Source organism: Centroberyx affinis, unplaced genomic scaffold (assembly GCF_046629955.1).
Source record: "Centroberyx affinis isolate AG114_WGS23_722 - 3 ecotype Tasmania unplaced genomic scaffold, CSIRO-AGI_Caff_v1 ptg006633l_1, whole genome shotgun sequence".
Taxonomy (NCBI): Eukaryota; Metazoa; Chordata; class Actinopteri; order Beryciformes; family Berycidae; genus Centroberyx; species Centroberyx affinis.
Window position 1 is genome coordinate 107,393 of NW_027283362.1, and position 22,701 is coordinate 130,093.

Sequence of the window (22,701 nt, forward strand, 5' to 3'; positions counted from 1 at the left end):
TTCTTCCTCTTTTTGGGAGAGACATTATAGAATGGAAAAGCACCCTCAGCCATGACTAACCCCCCACTGTCTACGGGATCTACAGTCAGTGTGTGTGTGTGTCAGGGCCTCTGTCAGGGTGCCAGGGCGTGTGTATGCTTGCCCAGCCAAGCCTAGGGACATTGCAGTCAGACACTCGGAGCACACACAGACACACACACACAGACACACATACAACACCTCCTCCTCTTTCCCGGGAGCTCTGGAGCTCTGAACCAGCTAACCCGTGCAGGCTGGGCTCCATCCCGGCCCGAGGGAGGCCCCCTCCTGCTGGGGCCACAATCCCGCTGACACCCCGCGGTCTGGGCTCACAACGTGACTCCATGCACTCCATCTGTGTGCTTGTTTTCCAACGTTACCTGTCTGGAGACACGGCTAAGCAGAGTCCGTGAGATTAGGCTGACTGATAAGATGGTAATAATTCTTTACTATCTGACAAACACTAATCAGTACACCAGTGGGCTTAGACAACAACAGCCTGACCACACACACCTCTCTGCAGTAATTCCCACATGAGTGACAATAATCTCTTGGCGCATATAAATTAGAGAAGAATGCTCTCTGCCTTCAGATTGACACTGATGAGACCACTGGAGTCAAAATCACTTTAATCACCAAATACAATATAGGCCTACAGTATGTGTAGGAATTTGTCAACATTTGTGCAGAAACATATTAACAACTGATACAGTGTTTCACATACTCACACATTGTGCAAAGACACAAACATGCAACATACCAATGTATGCAACGCAATGCACAAAAGAGCAATGCAACACAACACAATGCAACACAATGGAACAAAATGCAACACAACAACAATAAAACCCAACACATTACAACACAACACCAACAGCATAATAAAGCACAATAACAATACAACAACAACATCACAGCACAACAACTACACAACCAATTGCAACACATCACAGTGCAATGCAGCACAACCCAACAGTGACACATTATAGATAATTACAACAAAACACAACAGAACAAAACACCACAACAACAACACAAACCAATACAACACAATGCTTTTATGAAGTCACTTGCATTTTTACTCCATGTTTATAATTAAATTTTTGTTACCCCTCCTATTTGTTCCCTTATATATTCACTGACAAGATGTTATAGATAAATTAGGCTACTCTCTTGTCTCTTGTTAAGACTGGTAAGAGAGAGCTGACTTCATGATTGTTTTGTAAAACGTCTGTATAAATCTGATTAATTCATTTTCTAAACAAAACCCTAACACATAATTTACTTTAATAAGGATTGAAAGTGTGTCAGTGGTTTATAGTCACCTTATCTAACCCTAACATTTTATGGCATTTTTTTTATCTTCTATGGTGCCACTATAATATTACGATAGGAGCTAATAGCTGCTGTGATATTGACTTCTAAAATTTCATCATCGGAGTATAGAGTTGTTTTTCGTAAGGGACCCAATTCTGTTTTTCTGTCCCAGAGTGGCTTTGGTCTGAAGTGCGAGCGGCAATTGGAGGGCGTGTCTCAATCTACCGGGTGGGCGGTGCATTCAGATTCACGTGCTGCTATTAGTCGACAGCAGCCCGACGGGCGGAGCCATCGCCAGACAAAACAGACAACTTGCGCTCCTATCCACCACTCAGAGTTGCAACACTCCTTAGTGAACAACTTAATTGAACTGATTTGATTAAAAAAAAAAACCTCGCTTTTGATTTATCGGCGCGCACGTCCCGCACGCACACCTTCGATAAGAGAGGGTGTTTTCATCATCGCTTACCAGTTGAACTTGTTGAGGTTCCCGTTCAGAAGAAGAGCTATGGATTTGGTGTGGCTGGTGTGTCTGGCAGTCAGCATCGGTGCTTGGTTCGCCTCTGCAGAGAGACACAGCGTCTATTGGAACAGCACGAATCCAAAGTAAGTGTCTCATGTGAGCTTGTGTGTGTGTTTGTGCGTGCGTGTGTGTGTGTGTGTGTGTGTAATGTCTCATGGTGGTATTCCTCGTAGCTGAGCAAACTTTCAAAACGTCTCCGCTCGTTACCGCCTCACATCTTTAAAGGCTGCCATGCTTAAAGGTTTATCCCAGTCAGTCACTGCATCGTGTCTCCAGGCCCGCCCGAGGCTACTCATGCTGTTAAAGCGCTACAACTGGGCTGCTGTTGTTTTCATTCGTGTGCCAATTAAAGGTTCAACATGTGACGTTTTCAATTAGGCTTGTGTTGTCTACCTTAAAAGTCGGTTAACGGGATTGTAATTAGGGTATTAGTCGGTGAAGCCGGGTGTAAGAGAAGAGCGGGGAAAGATTGGGAGCGGATGCCTAGACAGATGGACAGACAGATTCACCCCTATATTTAACCGCAATACGTAGACACAGACATGCTCTAATAGTAATAAATAGACTGACAGGCTGACGAGAACGAACTTGACCAGTGTGTATGGGGTCTGCGCCAGTGTGTGTGTGTGTGTGTGAGAGGGAGAGAGAGAGAGAGGGAGAGAGAGAGAGAGCGCATTACGAAAATAACCCCAAAAAGTCTCTATAGGAATAGGATAAAGTGATTTTTCGTTGAGAGAGAGAGAGAGAGTGTGTGTGTGTGTGTGAGAGAGAGAGAGAGAGAGTGAGAGAGAGAGAGAGAGAGGGGGGGGGGGGGGTGCGTAATGCTGATTATTTTGTTTTGGGGTCAGAAATGTAATGCTATCCGACCACTCAGCGGGATCGATGGAGCTTGACAGACGCGCAAGATCGCAGCGCGATTTATTGAGCTTTTAGCGTGGAACAGACGATGCTGAGGCTTGAAAGACAGTATTATTTTATAACAGCGGGCAGAAAGACGGTCCCCGCTTCAGCCCAGATCGGTCGATTAAAATCCGCCACCGAGACGAAACAAGGGCAAAAGCCATTATGGCCTTTTAGTCTTGTCTTGATTACATTACTGGCTCTCTAATTGCCCTTTAACAATAACAATAGACGAGGGCTAAAAAAAGAGCTCTATAACAAGGAAAACAATTGTCCTGATAATTGAATAACGAGTTTAATGGAAAGGCCTGCCCTCGTGAGCAGTGCTTGTGTCATGGGTTAGTCCGCGAGTGACTCAACGACCTGGGTTTGACCCACCTGAGTTACACCTGAGTCACCACAAATAGAGGGAAGGAGTCCCGGTTCAGAGAAGACAGAGGGGAATGAGAACTATACAGAGGGAAACGCGAAACCAGCTCCTTTTGGGTCAGTCTAGTCTGAGAACAGAGTGGATAAAGGGGAAATTGGAGCTCCAAGTTTTGGTTCAAGTACAAAAAGCTGATAAAGACAAAAAGAGGTTTGACATACACACACACACACACACGCACACACACACACACAGAACAGAGGTGGTCTGCTACAGACTCCGATCTTGTGTCTGTGGCCTCTAATCCGGCCCTGAACTATTTTTTGCTGTCAAATGGGAGTTGCATAACCACAACAAGAAAAATCATAATTTAACACTAATCCTTTTGCTATAGCTGACTAAACATAGACCCTGACTTAGACAGACATACACTTCACACACACCCACGCACAAATACGTGCCACCATTCACAGACACTTGTATTGTCTGTAGGTCTCACATTGTACAGCATGCAGAAGGCAGAATGTATTCGGTAACACTGGCCGTTCTGCCTCTATCTCTTACACTTCTGTTGATCCAAGACCTTTAAGGCGCTCATTCTTAGTGGCTCCTGAGAACACACTCACACACACACACAGCGAGAGAGAGAGAGAGAGAAAGAGAGAGAGAGTGTTTCTCAGAAAGTCACTGTTAGTTTGAGTTTCAGTGATGGAAATTTGTGGCAAGAGAATAATGACAGCTATAATCGGCTGACCTCTACATGTCACTGTCATAATTTTTTCCCCACATTTTACAGTGTAATCTCCATTACTCCTCTTTAATCCCTCACTCCCAGACCCCACCCTCCACTCTTTAATTTCCTAGAATGTTTTCCATCTTCTCTCTGTCTTTACTGTCAGTGTCTCCTCCACCATGACCAAAGCCCACCTGCCTCAGCCGTCCCCAGTGATCAATCAGTCACCTGTTCAGAGGAATACATAGATCCATCAGCGGCAGTGGATGGCAGCGGGCCGTGGATAATTGATGCTAATTGATTCTTGGTCTGATTGTGAGCAGTGATTTGTCTTAGGTAGAGGACAGTGCCCAGATGGTAGCAGCCTGTCCATTCATGGTGGGGAGTAGACAGTAGGGAGGTGTGTGTCTTTCTGTACACGTCCACTCCTGTGTGTATGTGTGTGTGTGTGTGTGTGTTTTTCACCGACTCTGTCAGTGTGACTTAATGATTATGGCTTAATCCGTGGCCTCAGCCCTGTAGGGATTTGACACCGAGTGGTTGTTTGTGTGTGTGTGTGGGTGTGTGTGTGTACGTGCGCATGTGAGTACAGTTTTCCGTCTGCTACATGACAGGTGGACAGGCATGTTTTTCTCAGTCTGGTCCAGTCTTGTTTTTACACTACATGCCTCTGCCTGTGTCTGCTTACATGTGTGTGTTTGTGTGAGAGAGAGCTGTGAACTTTTGCTGCCCTTAACCAGAAGCTTAATCATTAGTTTTGGCAAATTTCCTTGTTACTGGAAGTGATTTTATTTTTGTTGTGGACTGAGAGGGCGTGATTGTGCATGTGTGTGTATGTGTGTGTGTGTGTGTGTGTGTGTGTGTGTTGCAAGAGCTTCAGCGTCACAGCGAAGTAGGGAGTGGCTATTACCGTAGGCAGCATTAGCGAGACCTGATAAATGTGTGACTCACACATACACACACTTGGGGGCAAGAGGGAGGACTTGTATGTTAATATTAGCTACAGCCAGCATTCCACCCCCCTGTTACTATACTCAACTCTGTCAGCTGTGTGTGTGTGAGTGTGTGAGTGTGTGTGTGTGTGTGTGTGCGTGTGTGTCCCTCCCTCTGTCTGTACCTGTCTGTTCCTCTCTCCATCTCCACTCCCTCTCCTCTCCTTAACAGCTGGGTCTCCTCCTAGACTGGCCAGTCGCCCCAAGCCTCGTTCTCTCTCCTTCCCTCTCTCTCTCTCTCTCTTATGCTTTTTCGCTCTCTCTCTCTGTTTACTGATTCAAGTGAGTTCAAGGTTTCCTCTTTTCTGTGCAGATAGAAGGCTATTAACAGAGTAGTCCCACTGCCTTTATACCCTTTTCTCTATCTGTGTTATCCGGCTGCTCTCATCCATCTCCCATTCAATAGGTTTGTTTCCCATGCGCCTCGTCTCTGAACAAATATCTCTATCAGGAGTTGGGTGTAATGTAATATTCTGTTTATCTCTGTCTGTGTCTGACTCCGTCTGCCCTGCTGTTATTGAGGTGGCTGGGCCTGCCTGAGCACGTACAGACGGCCTGGAGGATGGGTTTGGGGTGACGGTGCTGTCTTTCCCCCACCTGCCCCCAACCCCCCACCCTCTACCCTCTTCATTTTATACATTTCTTTTCTTTCTCCCTCCATGCCGTTCCACTCATTATTTACCCCTCCCTGACTCATGTCCCTTCTGGTTGCTGGCCTCTAATCTCACTAGAATGAGAACACACACACACTAACATAGATTACAGACAGCTCGTAATCTGACCATCTGACCCATAGACACAAAAATCGTCATCCCACTGGCTTGGTTCTATATATATTTATGCTACTGTGATCCTGTGGCATAACTCTCCTCCGCTGCCTTCAGCTGTATCCTTTATGTCTATATGTGCGGATGTGTTTGTGTGTGTGTGTGTGTGGGTGAGTGGGTGAGCCATTGTGATATACATATTTGCTAGACTGTAAACCTGTAGCTATTATGGCAGGATCATACCCACCACAATCTCCCAGATGGAATTCATCCTGCATCAGAACAATCAATTACAACCACCATAGGACATCTCCATTTAGCTCACTATAAAGCCTGTTTTTCTGCCCATTCAATCACATCGGATGGCTTTGTGTGTATTTCCTGCTGACATAACTGCTCCCCTTACCTAACGCACTTCAAAACCTACGTGTATACCTTCATGCATGGCAGCACACGCCACAGCTTGAGAATCATGGGGATTACGTCCAGGACAGTTTGTGAACTAATACTTTCTGCTTTCTAATTTCTATATTTCAGGGCCACACCTCTCCTCCTCCTCCCCTCGCTCTGCCCCTGTACCCCTGTTTTCTCTCAGCTCTTCCTCTCGCCTCCTTATCTGCGGTCCAGACTTCCTCCCCCCCTTCCTCCCCCTTCCCTCCCCCCCTCTCTCTTGGTCAGTCCCCCCTCTTTTTCACAGACCTTCCTCTGTTTGCCCCAGTAGTTTTCCACAGAGGACAGAGCACCTCTGAGCCTCGCTCTGCTAACATTAGAGAGGCCTGCTTTTGCCCAACATTATCATAGTATGTGTGGGTATGCGTGTGTGTGTGTGCGCGTGTGTGTGTGTGTGTGTGTGTGTGTGTGTGTGTGTGTGTGTGTGTGTGTGTGTGTGTGTGTACTCTGCTCATTCATAGCATTTCAGGCATACCTTGGCATTGCTGTCCTCTCGTAGCTCACCATCGCCCCCTAAAGGGCAGAATGGGTAACGGCTGTGGGTCAGATGGGCTACTGGGCTACTACTAGTATTTGAGAATGTTTTTATTTTTCATTTTTAATTCAAAACTCGTTTCAAAGAAAGAAAGAAGAAAGTTAAAAAGAAGAAGGAAACATTTTAATATTTTTTTTCCAATTCAAACTGTTCTCAGAAGTAACTGAACTTGTCCTCTCTCCCAGGCAGACGGACAGACAGACTCAGGCACACATATTAACTCTCTGTGACCCTCAGCATACTAGCATATTAAACCAAGCATGATACCATTTGGCCTTTTTCTATTCATGGAAGACAGAATGGGAGGCTGCGAAAAGGGGACGGGGTGAAAAGATTTGGGGGGCAGAGAGGCGAGGGGTGTGGGTGGGGGGTGCAGGCCGGGTGACAGAGGGGTGAACTGGAGAAAGGGATTTGTGTTGAGAAATTAGCCTGGATGAAGAGCTCTGGTATATTATGTCAGCATTAAGAGACAGGGCAAAACAGAGAGGAGAGCGGGACGGAGGGAGAGGGGGGATGGGTTCATTCTGACAGGATAAAGGAGAGACAGACGGAGGGAGGAGAGAGGGGACAGTGATGGATGAAGGGAGGGGAGAAATTTGGAATTGAATGAGTGAGAAACGGCAGTGTTGACATTTTTAAAAGCTCTCAAATCCTGCTAAGGCCGGTGGCATTCTCACTGTCTCAGCTATCGCATGCATGCTCACATACGTACACATGCACACACACACACACACACACACACACACACACACACTGCTGCGGTGATAATCCTGCTAGGGACATTCAGCTCCTTGTGTTATTGCCTAGTGGAGGAAGACAGGTAGAATTCCCACTGCGCCGATCTTCTGATTGGAAGACAATGAAATGCAGAGAGAGTGAAGGCAGATTACAATGCAGGCTAATACAGATAGACTTTTAAGTGTATATATTAGATCAGCTCTAATAGAGTAGCCCACTAGTGAGCAGCTAAACCCATTATTACTGCTGACAGCTCCTCAGCCTGTGTGAAAGGAGGTGTGAATCTGCCATACCACAGCAAATTAATGGGGTATTAAGTGTACACCTCAAAGCAAGAGTGTGTGAGACTGTGAATGGAGAAATTTGATGAGTGTGTCATGTGAGAACGCAATAAAGCGTCCAAACCACAACCCCCTGTCGTGACATTCCAGTGTGTGCACACACTCACTGCTGATTACCTGCGGAGCAAATGGTGCAGGAATGCATCTGTTTAGTGTTTCAGTGGCGCTGACTCGCTGTGTGTGTGTGTGTGTGTGTGTGTGTGTGTCTATGTAACAAATCTCTGCAGTGCTGAGTAAGTGGGAGTGTGTGTGAGAAGTTGCGACCCTGAACTCTAACCCCTCGACCCGGCTGACAGTTGGAAACTCTCCCCAGAGAGACGCAGTGAAAGACAGAGTTCCTGTGTCAGTTCCTTCAACAAAACCACTGACAGCTCAGGGGACAAATGGAGGGATAGCAGCGTTGTCAGGGAGAAGGGAAGGAAAAGGAAGGAGGGATGGCAGAAGTAAAGAAAGGGAAAAGGGAAAGGAGGTGATAAAGTAGAACAAGGACAATGGCAAAACTTCAAAGCCCCAGTGAGGAGAACCGAGTGTTGAACAACTCACCTACTGTCATAACCACTAGCACTAACCGTCTTACACCCTTATAACACACACACACACACACACACACACACACACACACACACACGCACACACACACACACACACTGACCATTCACACACTGACCACTGACGTAATAGCTACAGTAGCTCAGCAGTGAGAAATGACCTGTTCACGGGAGAGAGGAAGAAAGACTACAGTCACCTTCAACCCTCTCTGTTTACCCACACCTTAGTGTCTCTCTCACATGCAAACACACACACACACACACACACACACACACACACAAACACACAAGAGGCTCCAGTAGGCCTTGATAAACAGATGTGCTCACTGAGCCTGGGGCATGAGACGCCCTGAATAAGGGTCTTCAGAGAGTCTCCTCTCCCATGCAAACACACACACAGACACACACACACAAACCAACACATGGGAAGAAGCAATGTGAAAAGTGGGGTGGTAGAGTTTTTTTCTTTGCAACAATGCGCACACAGACACACACACACACCTGGCTCTCTCACACAGCTATCACATCAGGGCATAGCTATCACATTAATGCGACTCTCACTCTCCCGAGAACTGTCAGTCAGAGGGGAAGGACGAGGCAGAGAAAGACGAGACTCTCCAGCAGCAGAGAGCTTTGATGAGCGAGACATAAAGATACAGAGCGCGAGGAGGATGGAGGGAGACGACTGGTAGGAGAACAAGGTGGAACAGAGTGTGGGTTTGGGCTCTGGCCTCGTTCAATAGGCATCAGCCGGGTGGATTTCTACCAATTTGCTTTGGCTGCAGTAGCACAGTTGGAGTTGGATAACACACATACAAACATGCACAAATCTCTATTAGTGAGAGGACAACTTGGATGCTAATGTGAAAGCACTAAAAATACTCGCACGGACACACACACACACACACACACACAGAGCAGTGAAAGCTCCAGAGGGGGTAAGGTACAGGGGTTGAAGGGGCCCTGTAGCCTTCAGGCTTTCTGTCTTTGGGGAGGGAAGGGTATAATTACACCCCATTCATTCCCCCTCCCCTCCTTTTCTAGAGAACACATTGGCCCCAGACCCCTAACAGCTTTTAATTAGCCAGACCAATGGAGAGGAGCAGGCGGAGGGGGGGAGGGGGGAAATGAGGAGGTGAAGAGAAGGATAAAGGGAGAGTTTTCTTAAAAGCATGACTGTGAGCTGTGAATGAGATTAGCAACAGAATCTATTTGTTTTGTTGGCTTTTGGCAAGCCTGTATTTTCTTGAGGGGGTAAGTTAGACCACTAACAAGGACGCAGTGCGCGGAAAAAGGTGTATTCCATACAATTTATAAAAGACTCTACTTCAGAGAGCACCACTAAAGATCCCCAAACGTCTTCTTCTCTCCAACCTTGTTATTACTGGTCTGACTCAAAGAAAACACAGGAGAGAGGAACAAGATGAGAGAAAGAGATTGTTTGGCCAATTAAGCTGCTACAGATGTGAGTGTGTGTATGTGTCTCTTTTCTCTTTCACTCAAACACTCTCACTCACATACACACACACACACACACACTCACACACACACAAAGGCATGCACATGCACAGGATTGCACACATAGTATATACTCACACAAACAGGCTAAATTGAGGATTTCAGCCTTGTTTGAGAGCACATTGATTGCAAGTGGAGAAAGGCGGAGGGTAATCTGCCTATTAGCCCTGGCTTAGAAGTGTAGAGTTGTGCTCAGCTAACAATGCATGTTTTGACAGGTAGGGTAGCCGTATTAACCGATACACACACACACACACACAGAGGCAGGGAGGAGGGGTTGGAGGCCCATGTTTGGAGCCAGCGTGTCTGTGACTGAGCTAGGGGGTCCTAACAGGAGTCACAACAACAGGAGGGGGGTCAGAGCCACCTCGTCCCACGCTTTGATGCCGGGGCACACACTTACAGCATACATAAACAATAGTAGACACACAGTTAACACACTAGGGCCTGCGTTGTTCTCACTTACACTCTCTACAACACACCCACAGACACACATGCATAGGCCTATGCACACACACATGCGCATGCACAACTCTGCATGCAGTTATTCAATTTCAGCACAGATTGAATTTAGGGATTAGAGTTTGTTAACCCCTGAGGATGTAATCAGAGTAATATGCAAATATCAGTCTCTCATCAGCTCCAGGCCCTTGGCTGAACACACATGCTCGCTGAGCAGCAGGAGTAATGTGGCAGGCGGTCACACATCACATGTACCAGCTCAGCCTCAACTGCATCATGGTTACTCTAAAGGACAGATAAATGAGAAGTGAAATTTAATTTCAAGATACCGTATGAATTTTCACTCCTCAGCTGAAATTTTCACACAACTCAGAATCTGCAGAATCTGTACTTGTTTTTCACAATGTCTGTGTACTTCATTAGGACATAGAGACAAACGAGCGTAGGAAGTGAGCGAAGAGGAGACAGGGGAGGCTTAAAAAGAACCATAAAACTAAATGAAGGGTAAAGATGAAAAGAGAAAGAGAGCGACTGTCTGTCTCCTGCTGCTCTGTCTCTCTCTTTGACGGAGTCAGGGAGAAAGAGAGATAGAGATACAGATAGACAGCAAATTAGGGCGAGGAGTCACAACAGAAACAACAGCAGTCACACCCATGGGCAAACCAACAGGTGCAGAGAGAGAAAGAAACTGGAAAACAGTTTGAAAAAGACAGGACAGGAAGAGTCAAATGAGTTGTACAGATGGAAAGAGAAGTGAAAGACTGACAGAGAGGGATGGAGGGGGTGAGCTGTCATTCAGAATCGTGTCTGCTTGTAGGCAGGTGGGCAGTGAAACTCAACCCTTAAAACAACATGGTAGCCCTGCTGAAGGGAAAATGAGCAAGGAGAGAAGGGTCTGTAAGTGAGATGGAGGGAGAGTTTATGAGATTCTAGGCGTGTTAATGGCATGTTCTTGTCTGAAAACAAATTGAACAAGTCCAGCCTGACTGGCCTCTTTCTAATTCTGTCACATAGTGACAGGTCTGCACAAGTCCCACACCAGAACACACCAACACAAACATTCTCACATGTTGTGTGGCTAACACCCCAGCAACTGTAGCTGTGTGTAAATGCGTGTATTTGCGTGAGTAAGTCTGTTTTCTGTTGCTCTGCATATGTGTACATGTGATTAGCTCACGCTATCATAGATTCAGAGCTGCAGTCCTAACAGGTGTTGAGTCCAGGCTGCCAGCAGGCTTTGTGCCTCACTGGGTGTGTGCCACACGTGTATAAAATCCTAACAGCTAACATCCACTTTTGAAATTGTTTAGTCATTTTGCAAAGAAACAATGTTTTCTTGCTCAAGGTGAGGACCTTTGTCAGTAACCACCTGTTTCTTCCTGTTTTCCTGTAGCTTTCTGTGGGATGAGTACACAGTGGATGTGCGCATCAACGACTACCTGGATATCATCTGCCCCCACTACGCCCGTGGTGAGGTGCTGTCGCAGGACGCCGAGCGCTACGTGCTGTACATGGTGGAGAAGGAGGACTACGAGGTGTGTAAACCTCACTCCTTTGACCAGCTGCGTTGGGAGTGCTCCCGGCCCTTCGCCCAACACGCTCCTGAGAGGTTCTCCGAGAAGTTCCAGCGCTTCACCCCCTTCACCCTGGGCAAGGAGTTCCGCCAGGGAGAGAGCTACTACTATATCTGTAAGCATTTACTCCAGTATTAATAACAACACCTGCAGTCTTGACATCTTAAGGTGATACTGAGAAAGGTTTCTTGTATTAAACAACTCATTCTCTGACTCTCACCAGCCAAGCCATTGCATCACCATGGCCAGGAGTGTCTGAGGCTGAGGGTGGATGTTGGCGGCCACAAAGGCTCTGGAAAGGCCAAGGCAGACAAAGCCAAGGCAGAGGAGATGGAGAAAGGGGTGGATGGAGGAAAGGGAAAGTTTGCCACAACTGGAGGAGTGCACAACCCCTCTAATCGACTCCCAGCAGGTGAGGATTGTTCCAGAAAAATACACTTCAGCCTTTGAAAAGAGCTCACACAGAGTAGTTCAGCTGGGTCTATTGACCAGGCATGAGTGATGACATCAAATACTGACACCTCCTCCCCTCTCTGTCCTCAGATGACCCTGCTGTGATGGAGCCTAATGTCCAGAGGAGTATCGGCAGTTCAGGAGCGCAGCTGATCTCTTTCTCTCTCTTCTTCACCATGATCCCAGTCTTATTAGCCCTGATGCTGCACTAAGGCTGACTGGGATGGAGTGACACTGGTCGTCCCAGGCCGAGCCACAACAGAGACAATGCAAACCCAATGCTGGTCATTGGCACAATGAACACTCAGAGACTTTTTTTATACAGATTTTTTATACGAGCATGGACAGAGCTGTCAGTGTGTGTTTGTGTGTTTGATGTGATTTGTGCGTGTGAATGTGGAAGTTGCTGGAATGTGGATCGTTCCAAAGAAGAGGACCTAATTTTTTTCTTTCTTATTTTATGACGATGGCAATTTCTCATTTAATGTACACTTTTTTTTTATCAACAAAACTGGAAACAAAGAGGTGAAAATAGCTAATGAATTAATACCAGATTTTAAAAAATGACAAGAGGATAACAATTATTCTCATTTTTTTCTTTTCAAAGTTTTATACCATGGGTACAGCTGTGTGTTGTATTCCTGGCTTTGCTCATCTCAAATTGTCAATCTCATTGTTCCTCCTCTACATGTAGAGAAATTATTGATCCTTTGTATTGGAAATGTTATGTACTGCAATGGTGGTATACTTTATGTAGGATTTTTGTCACGTTGTGTAGCACTCAGCTCTCGGTTATATTTAAGTCACTGTCTCGAAGCGTCGCTGACATTCACACTCTGTATGATGAAGACACACACATGCAAGCAGACACTTTCATTCACTCATTGCATTTCTCGATGGACACCTCAGAAAATATCTGACATCACACATTTTTGAGTCACAAGACAATATGAGTGAACAAATTGTGATTGTGTTTTTATTGTTTTGCTTGTGTATGGAACTCACTTGTATGGTTTGCTTTGAACTGACGATAGGGAATGATAGGAGAACGATAGGGAAGAGATCAGTGAGGACAAGAGCAGTGGTTCTCAACCTTTTTGGCATGTGACCCCATAAAGCAAAGCCGTGCCTACTCATAACCCCCATCAAAGGCTGCATTATTCAGAGTGGTGAACAGTTCAACCAAAGAATAATTTTCCCTTTTCAGGTTGTTTTCTCTTGATTAATTATCAGAGGAGGCTTAGAGGGTCTAATATTCAGTATTTCACAAGAACAAAAAAAATTGTATAATAGAAATATGATCTTTTCCTATCCCATGAATCATCTTGTGACCCCCCCAAAAATTATCTTGCAACCCCCTGGAGGGTCCGACCCCCAGGTTGAGAACCACTGATTAAGAGAGCAAAGCAGATAAAGAGAACTCTAAAGGTAAAAGGTGTTTTTGGTCGTATGTAGCCTGGGAGCTGAGCTTCTCCAATGATTATGGCCATTCACTCATTTCCACTGTCTTGACAGTATCATGGTACACTGGCTGGTATGGTGATGTTTGCAGACGTGAACACACTTGCACATGATAGAATAAGATATCAGATTGAAGGGACTCCCCACAATACAATTACAGTCATACTGTATAGCAATTGGTTTGTTTTCTTGTTAAACACATTTGTGTCATTTTGTACATGTTTGTATGTAAATTTGTACATAGAGAAAATTATATGAAAAAAACTGTTCTGTTTAAAATGTGAAAAATCTTTAGTGAAATAAAAAAAAATGGTGATGTAATAAAAATCATGGCTGATTTTCTTTCTTTTTTTATCAATTCTAGCCGAATATGAAAAAATGCATTGAATAACCTTTGGGCCTACTTTGGCCACAACTTGAGTTAAAATTCCACTGAAGCAGTCTGCTTGGGAATACATAATTGAGATTTTGATGGATGACACAATTTTTTGGCAAAGCTATCCATCTCCCCGTTCTATGAAATCTCACCAACCCCCTCCAAATTTCCACCCTCGGGTCTTTCCCAACCTCTGTTTTCTCATTCCCTCTTTTCTGCTCCCTCTGTCTTTCATCCCTGCTGACATGGTTTACCCTGGCTTAGACTTCACAGTCTGAAAACCAAACACGAGGGGCGAGAGGGGGATGATGAAGGAGGGCGAGAGCGGGAGAGCGTAGGGAGAGAGGACCCCACAAGCAAACTGACAACTGAGTGTGAAGGTGTCACTCTCGCCTTCTCTCTCACCCTTTACACTCACCCACTCTTTTTTCCCGTGCCCTTTCTTTTGCTACTCTGTACATCCTCTCTCTCCTTCTCCCTCTCCCTCCTTCTGCCTTCTTCTAAGGAAAGCTCAACATCCGTCCGCACAGTGGTGTGTTGGAATGAAGAGGCACACATTAAACCTGACTGCATGCAAACCTCAGAGCTGACTGAATACTGTCAAAAGTCACCATCCACTGTAAAACCAGGCAGCATACACATTCCAAACCAGAACATAGAAGTGAGTTGTTTGTTTTTCCATAATCAAGTCATAGCTTAAACGCACAGCAGATGATCTCACAATCTCAGAAAATCTGTGCAATGTAACACGTGTAATGCACATTTCACTGTGCATGTATGGGCGACGGAGCAGACCATACATGGCAGCATGTGGGTCTCCATAACGTTCCTGTTCAAGATGATGTCATGTGTAGCCTACAGGGACGGGGAATGATGAATTACATGCAGTCAGATTATAATTATTCAACTACAAGAACTATGACTGCAATCTGTTACTATTCCTGAAAATAACACAGTGCTGAGAGCATGTTTACATTTGTGGATCACACACATATTTACAAACATATTTGAAGGGACAAAAAGTATCTAGACTGTAAGATAAGGCAAACATAAGGTCTGAGTTTGACAAATATTTGAGCCTGCAGAAGGGTGCATGATGGTGGAGGAGGTCAGTCAGATGGGGCCAGCAGGATATTGAAGGCTTTATAGGTGGGGAAAAGTAATTTGAACTGAATACTTTGCTGAATGGGAAGCTAGTGGAGGTTTGTAGAATAGGAGTGATATGTGCATATTGCAGTTTATCTTATACAACTTGAAATAAAGATGGATCCTGAAACGAATCAAATTAGTTTGGTGTACCGAAATGGAGTATGTTTTCTAATTGCCATTTTAAGCAGGAAATTAGCAGTCTGGAGTGGATTACATTTGGAAAGTTACCCTTCCAAATCTAACAGCCTCTGTTTCTAAGATGGTTTCACATTCGTAGAGGAATCCACAGCACAGTCCCAACAGTGCTCAAACTGTCATATGATGCAGTCTTACCTCAGATCCTTGCCTTTGTAAGCAGATATGCATGAATGCAAATATTAAACACTATAATGTTTAATAACCGCCCAAAAAATATATATATATTTTCCCAACTACTTTAATTTAATCTATATGCATATGACTGCTGACCTCTGCCTGCACTCTGCACTTTAATATCACAAATATGCAAATGTCCAACTGTTAATCTGGCAATGTTGCCTGTTCTTGTCTCTTTTTCTTATGTGATGTTTATTTTGTCTTGTTTTTAATGTTTGTTTGTACCTTTTAATTGCATCATTTTAAATTGCCCCATGTGGGATGAATAAATACTATTGGATTGAACTCCCCCTCCTCTGTGTATTTGCCATTCCCTCTGGGCCAGGACAGTGATGCAGTCTAGGGAATATGTGTATCTAGGGAACATGTTGCGTAACATCTCCCTGGACATTGCCTCTCTTGATAATCCACCATCCAGAACCATCACATTTCTGACAAAATCCATCAAACATTGCAGAGCGCGCTCATTGGATCCTCCAGCATCTGTCGTTCTGGCTGCGTGCGCGGGCGTTTTATCAGCCTATTGGAGCAAAGCAACCCCACCCGTGTTCTTGTGCGGCCAATCAGAGCGCAGAAGTCCTAAGCATACTGATTACAAACACGGAAATACAGTAAGCAGAGGACGTCAGCGTAGTTGTGTGTTTAAGCTCAACTCAGGTTTTAACTATAGCTTGATATTTGTGGTTGAAAACACACATTAGGCGCAAAATACCTAACTAGGTAGTATATTTCGTTTTTCCGTTCTATGGAGTTTTTGCAGCTTCTGTCATGGGCGTGCATCGTATTTACAGTCGGGATGTTCTCGACTGGACTGTAAGTTAAGCTGCTGATCAATATATTTTTTTTTAATTCCCTGTCTAACTTCACTTGGGCGCTAGGAAATATGCTAGGCCTACATGAGAAAATATGAGCACAGTAAGATCTCTGTTTGGAGGCTACAGAGGGTTTCTTCTGAACTATTTCCTTGTTCTCCTCCTTGTCAGCCATAGGCCAGTGACTAACCTGTAAAGGAATGCATGCAGTTTGCACAAACATACTAATGCTACCATATAGATAACTGGATTTATTACTTAGGTCTCAGAAATTGCCTATTAGAATGGAGTTACATGCTCACTATTTTACTTTTTGTGTGTGTGTGTGTCTCCATCAGTACGGACTTGAAGAAGATGAGAGCATCCAAGAGTGCTGACAATGTCCAGTTCCTCCCTTTCCTCACCACCTGTCTCAAGTTAGTATGTGTGTGTGTGCATGTGTGTGTATTTGCACACACACTCCCCCTCATCAGTTGGATGCCACATTGTTCATCTACTCTGGCCAGCACTTCTAATAGTCTTGTTTCCATAGTAACCTGGGATGGACGTATTATGGGATGCTGAAGAGAGATGGGACACTGGTCCTGGTCAACACCATTGGAGCCATACTGCAGGTCCTCTACATCGTCTTCTACTTCCACTACACCAAAGAGAAGGTTAGCATGCCCCCAGGCTTAAACCAGACTGAGCTGCACACCTCGCTCCTCCCTGAGGTTATTAGCTCCACAGGCTGCTGGATGGTTATTCGATGGTTTGTATGTGTTTGTTTCAGAGGCGTGTGATGTCCCAGACCCTGGCAGCAGGGGCGGTGCTGGCCAGCGGCTGGATCTACTTCAGCATGCTGCTTCCCCACGGAGAGACTCAGCTCTCCCAGCTCGGCCTCACCTGCAGCGTGTTCACCGTCAGCATGTACCTGTCCCCGCTCACTGACCTGGTATGCAACACTACAGACAGACAACATGCAGGCAATCATGCAGGCAAACAAAATTAATATCACAATATTCATAAGAAATTACTTTGATATCGACATGTCACAATATCTGCTAACACATTCCATGTTAAATAATCAAATAGATTTTCATTACATTGAGCTACCTGGTAATATAGTATGATAAAGCTCCCTAAGCTCCCTAGTATGATAAAATTCCCTAATTTGTTTCAGATCTTATTTTGTGAGAGATTTAATTAGCTTTTTGTCATTAATTTAAACAACAGAATTCTGTATCACTATAACTCAATATCAGTATTTCATCACAATCTGATTCTGTTGAAACACAATAAATGATAATATTGAATTGTTGCCCAGCCCTAAGTTCAAGCTATCAGTCAGGCTACCTAGTCATGTTTGCTTTTCCACCAGAAAACCCAGGAAGTCCAGTCAGCTGACAGCATGCTGCATGTTGAAGTTCAGTTTAAACATTGTGCACGTCATCTTTCCTGGCATTTCTGAAACCTGCTGTTCAGGCTCCGAAACACTAGAAAACAGTAGGGAGATGTGTACCATAGGGCTGTACAATTAATCCAAAAAATTACAACACAATTACAATATTGTCTATGCAAGAGACAGTGCAGAATACCCAACCCCCATTTTTAAGGACTGAAAAGAAAATATTCTATAAAAGCTGTTTTTGCCTATAACTATTCACATCACAATCACAATATTCAGCAAAACAATTGCAATGATGTTTTTTTATTGTTGTTATTGTATTGTTTTTTGTCAGTATCACGTGGCCCTGGTGTGCTACTCGTGCTAGTCGTCTTTTTGCTCTGTTAGTATGATTGCCACCTCTGACTCAATAATTCAGTACATAAAAAGCCCAAACAATACATTGTCTACTCATCTAACTGTATGCCTGCCTGAACTTCTGTTCAGAGAATAGGCAAAATATTGTATGTTCAGCAATAAAGTATCATAGTATCTCCAACAGCTCTGGAACCTGTTAGTGTTTACTCAACAATCTGCACGTGCAGCTATTTACCGATGCAAGGATAAAGCCGCCTTTGTCTCTCTCTGTCATCCCATGGCTCCATCTCCCATCCTGTTTGTCTCCTTCTCTCCCTCCTTCCCTGCATCTGCCCCACTCCTCATAATGACCCCCAGCCAGTTCCTGCCTTTCTTTCCCTCATCTGTGTCTTCCTGTTGTTCTCTATCTCTGTGTGTTTTGTGTCTCATCTCCCTGGTTACATTCTGTTCTGTCCCTTTACAGTTCATGCATGGTATGTAGACATTTCACAGTATACATGGTGCAGTGCGTTATTCAGAAATGACACTAAATGAACAAACCCAAAGCCAACCTTATAAAGGCCGACCTTCCTCATGCATTCATCATGTGCTTCTAATTTTTATCTGCGATTGCAGCTTGTGTCAAGCAAAGTTGATTTGTTAACTGACCACTGCTGCCCTCCTCTCTCTCTCTGTTTCTCTTGTTCCAGGTAGCGATAGTGCGTAGCGGTAATTTGGAGTGCCTGTCCTTCCCTCTGACTGTAGCCACCTTCCTCACCTCGTCCTCCTGGACCCTCTACGGCCTCCAGCTGAACGACTATTACATCATGGTGAGAGCCAGCAAGTGAATGTGTGCACCTACATTTGCATTTTTCTGTACACTACCAGTCAAAAGTTTGGACACACCACATTTTTCTTTATTTTTACTATTTTCACCATTTTAGAATAATAGTAAAGACATCAAAACTATGAAATAACACAAATGGAATAATGCAGTGACCAAAAAAGTGTTAAACAAGTAGCCACCCCTTGCCTTGATGGAAAGGCAAAGGCTTTGGAAAGAAATTCATACATAGGCATCAACTTCACTATTTATATTTGTCTAAGAAACACATTTCAAGCATAATAAGCATAAGCCTTTACATCAAAATGGCTTTAAGATAATGAAAAACATAGTACATTCAACCAGGTATGTTTAAACGTTTGACTGATACATGAGTGGTACCTGCAGCTTTGCACCATTGTTACTTGATTTAAATGATGATTATTATCTCTTGTTCTCTCTGTGTGTGTGTGTGTGTGTGTGTGTGTGTGTGTGTGTGTGTGCGCGCGCGCGCATTCCAGGTTCCAAACACGCCCGGAATCCTCACCAGCCTCATCAGATTATATCTGTTCTGGAGATTCGCATCTGTCAATCACAGCTCTCCATCCTACAAGCTCATCCAGATATGAGGGGGGCAGAGACTCTCGCCGGTGACGAAAAGGGAGAGAAAAATGACAGATCTGTTAACTGCATGATGGACTGGATCATTGCTCTTCCATTGTTGATCTTGTCTTTTTAATCATCCAGTGAGACAAAGTTATGTGGAGAGAGACAGGCTCCCATTGGGCGACGCCCCTCAGGTGGGGATAATGTGTTGTGTTTGTTTACTCTATTCAGTCGTTCCTTGGGGATATTTCACAAAGCACAATTACTCAGATAACCCTAAAAGTGGTGATGAATTATTCAATAATTCAGTAATTACAGAGAGTTATTTTCTGCAGTTTTCTGTCTAACGGGGTAAACCTGTGACGTGAAATATCCCGTGGGTCCAGAACCTCAGTCTCCTCTTCATATCCTTCTGGTGCCTTCTGTTATGTCATGGCACTGTCCCTGATCTTCCAAGATTTGAGGTCATTGGCTTCCTCTTCTCATCTTAGCCAAAGATTTGGTGGAGTTGTAACATGCTGGCTGCTACTACAATATTGCATATGGCTCCCTGGGATTCACTTGAAGTGCCTGTGGAATACTGTAGTGTACTGTTCCATATCATTCCCACTAGTCTGACTAGACCATGAATGATTTCATATCCCTTCAGAGTCGGTACTCAAGCCTCTAACCCTTCCAGCCCTGCCATCATCATATAGAGGGAATATTTTGTCATAACAGTGGCAGTAAATTATATTTGTTCAAAATTATTTTCTTTACATTTTGATGTCTATCTGATGCTTTTTGATACATTTATGTTGGTTTATGTCTGGCTAAAATATTGTCTACTTATACTGTCAATGCTATTTTTATATGCACTTGTATATGAGATTATATACATGTAATGGGAAGTTAGCACTGTGGGATCTTTTTACGAGAATGAATGCTGGTGCAGTTGTGGTGGCTGGTTGTCATGGGTAATAAATGTATTTTATGGTTATGTAAGGTCTTGCCTATCCTCTAATTATTGTCCATAATGACAACATATGTTATGCAAATCAAACAGCTGAGTGTCAGTGCTGATTCAGTCAATACTAAATGATCTAAGATCTTCATTTGCTGATTGTTTGTTTAGTCAGAGATAAAAGAACATTTTTTTTTTTAGTTCAGCATACGGAGAAAGCTGCACTTGACCCTTTGAAGTAAGAAGGCTTGCATTGTAGTTTGGAGATTTTGTTTTGTTTTGGATGTGGTAATGAGTTTACATGAAGATGTGTGGAGAGATATGTGTGTGCTCGGGTTGCTGTGTGAGAGAGAAGAGACTGCGAGGCGGTGCAGCAGTGAGAATGAGCTTGTTTGTGTGAGTATGCTGATAGAGAGGGCAGTGGTGGGAAAGGCCATGCCAGAGGTTCTCAGCCTATGTGTGTGTGTGTGTGTGTGTGCGTGTACACACCAGCCTCTCTTCCTGAACTCAAAGAGCCTCCCCACGACTGAGAACACACAGACACAACACAGTATTGAGATTGAAAAAAACGGAGGAAAGCAAAGCAAGGTAAGTGGAGGTGGGAGATAAACGAACAAAGTGTGAAAGGAGCGAGAACAAGAGAGAAATTTGCAGGAGGGGAAAAGGCGAGTGGGAGATGAGGAAACAGAAGGGAAGGATGTGCAAATGAGACAGCGGTAAAGAGAAAAACCTATAACACAAGGACAGCATACTGCAGACGAGTGAGTCAGTCTCATCTGGTCTACGAAATATAAGCCAGTGTGTTCGGGTAAACAACCCAGATGCACTCTGTGACAATGTGGGGGCCTTGAGAGTAGAAGTTAGTCATAGGAGAGGAACGGGAAGGGGGGGGGGTATGTTTAGCAATGAAAAAAATGAGTAACGATGAGTCCAGGGGAAGATAAGACATGGGCGGGTGTTGTCCATTCTTCTGGTGAGGTGAGAGAGAGAGCAGTAAGGATGGAGGGACAAAGAAACAGCCTCATGTATGGAGTCAGATAGACTGGACTAGATAGACTAGGTGTGTTCACCCCTCATTAGACACAGTGTGTGTATGTTATAGAGACAGCATGTTAAGTGTTGGGCAGGAAATCAAAGCACACTCCTTACGCTCGTGTGTGTACATGTCTTTGGAAGAATGCCAAATTGTTTGATTTTTTGGCATTTGTGCACAGAAATGTGATACCGATGTTTTGTGTATGAGTGCGTGTGTTGAGGAGGAGAGGGGGTGTAATCAGCTGAACAATGACTTTGGTTCACAAACAGGATCCCTCTGTTTCCTGGACCAGAGACTGTCTCCTTACACAACACACACACACACACACACAGAGACACACTCACTGTCATACTTTTGCACACACTCGTCAAAACATACATATGATGTCTCTAACCAACACACTGACATTCCCACCGCCTCGCCCGCACAAACTCCATATATATGCATTCAGATGCCTTTTGTTTTTGTTTTTTTAAAGCCAAATTCTGAATTATGGGTTTTGTTCCAAAGTAATTACAAATAACTCTGCTAACATGCTGTCTGCAGCGAGACAGTGTGCACACTCAGCATAAACACACACGCAGCACACACAGAGCACACAGGGAGGGAGTCAGCAGCATGTGCACTTTCTACCATCAGTAAAAGCACACCTGTCCCAGCTGCTGTTTTGAAGAGAACAAGAGAGGGAAAGAAGGAATGTGCTTCTCTCAGTTTTCCTGCCAGCCCCTCACCCAGCCATTTCTCCCTTGACTTGTTTATCTAATTATTTTCCATGGTCAGGTATTGTTTCCCCCTTCTTCTTCCCCATTGTCATCTTATTTTTTCTTTTTCATCATCTAATTTTTTTTTATCTTTCCCCCCAATCATATCTGCGCTCTTCTTCTTCCTCCTTCCTTCCTCCTATTTATCAATCCCACCCGGTGCCCCTATAAAAATGACAGCCAAAAATTCTAGGTGGTCCCCTAGTTCTCCTACATTAATGAAATAGTCACACAGTACTGACTGCCATGTTTCATGCACTCAGATCATCTGCAGTGATAATCAGGTCTGCCTTGTAAAACTGTCAGACAGTCTTTAATGGATTTCATAGGCAGAGACAGTAAAAAGGAGAGGAGAGCACACAACCTTTCTCACCCAAGAAAAAAATAAATAAATAAATAC

At 44.4% G+C, this 22,701-nt stretch overlaps 2 protein-coding genes across 2 annotated transcripts; both read left to right on the forward strand.

Annotated features, from left to right (window-relative positions):
• Nucleotides 1-1,680: 1,680 nt before the first annotated feature.
• Nucleotides 1,681-14,007, forward strand: efna1b (ephrin-A1b). The gene is made up of 4 exons (XM_071512920.1): nt 1,681-1,941; nt 11,603-11,898; nt 12,007-12,195; nt 12,327-14,007. Exons 1-4 carry the CDS (start codon nt 1,844-1,846, stop codon nt 12,446-12,448), a joined length of 705 nt encoding a protein of 234 aa, XP_071369021.1. The 5' UTR covers nt 1,681-1,843; the 3' UTR covers nt 12,449-14,007.
• A 2,202-nt stretch (nt 14,008-16,209) lies between these two features.
• slc50a1 (solute carrier family 50 member 1) lies at nt 16,210-20,545 on the forward strand. The gene is made up of 6 exons (XM_071512930.1): nt 16,210-16,410; nt 16,748-16,825; nt 16,942-17,065; nt 17,182-17,343; nt 18,843-18,962; nt 19,477-20,545. The coding sequence occupies exons 1-6, from the start codon at nt 16,343-16,345 to the stop codon at nt 19,582-19,584; spliced, it is 660 nt and encodes a 219-aa protein (XP_071369031.1). The 5' UTR covers nt 16,210-16,342; the 3' UTR covers nt 19,585-20,545.
• The last annotated feature ends 2,156 nt before the right edge of the window (nt 20,546-22,701 follow it).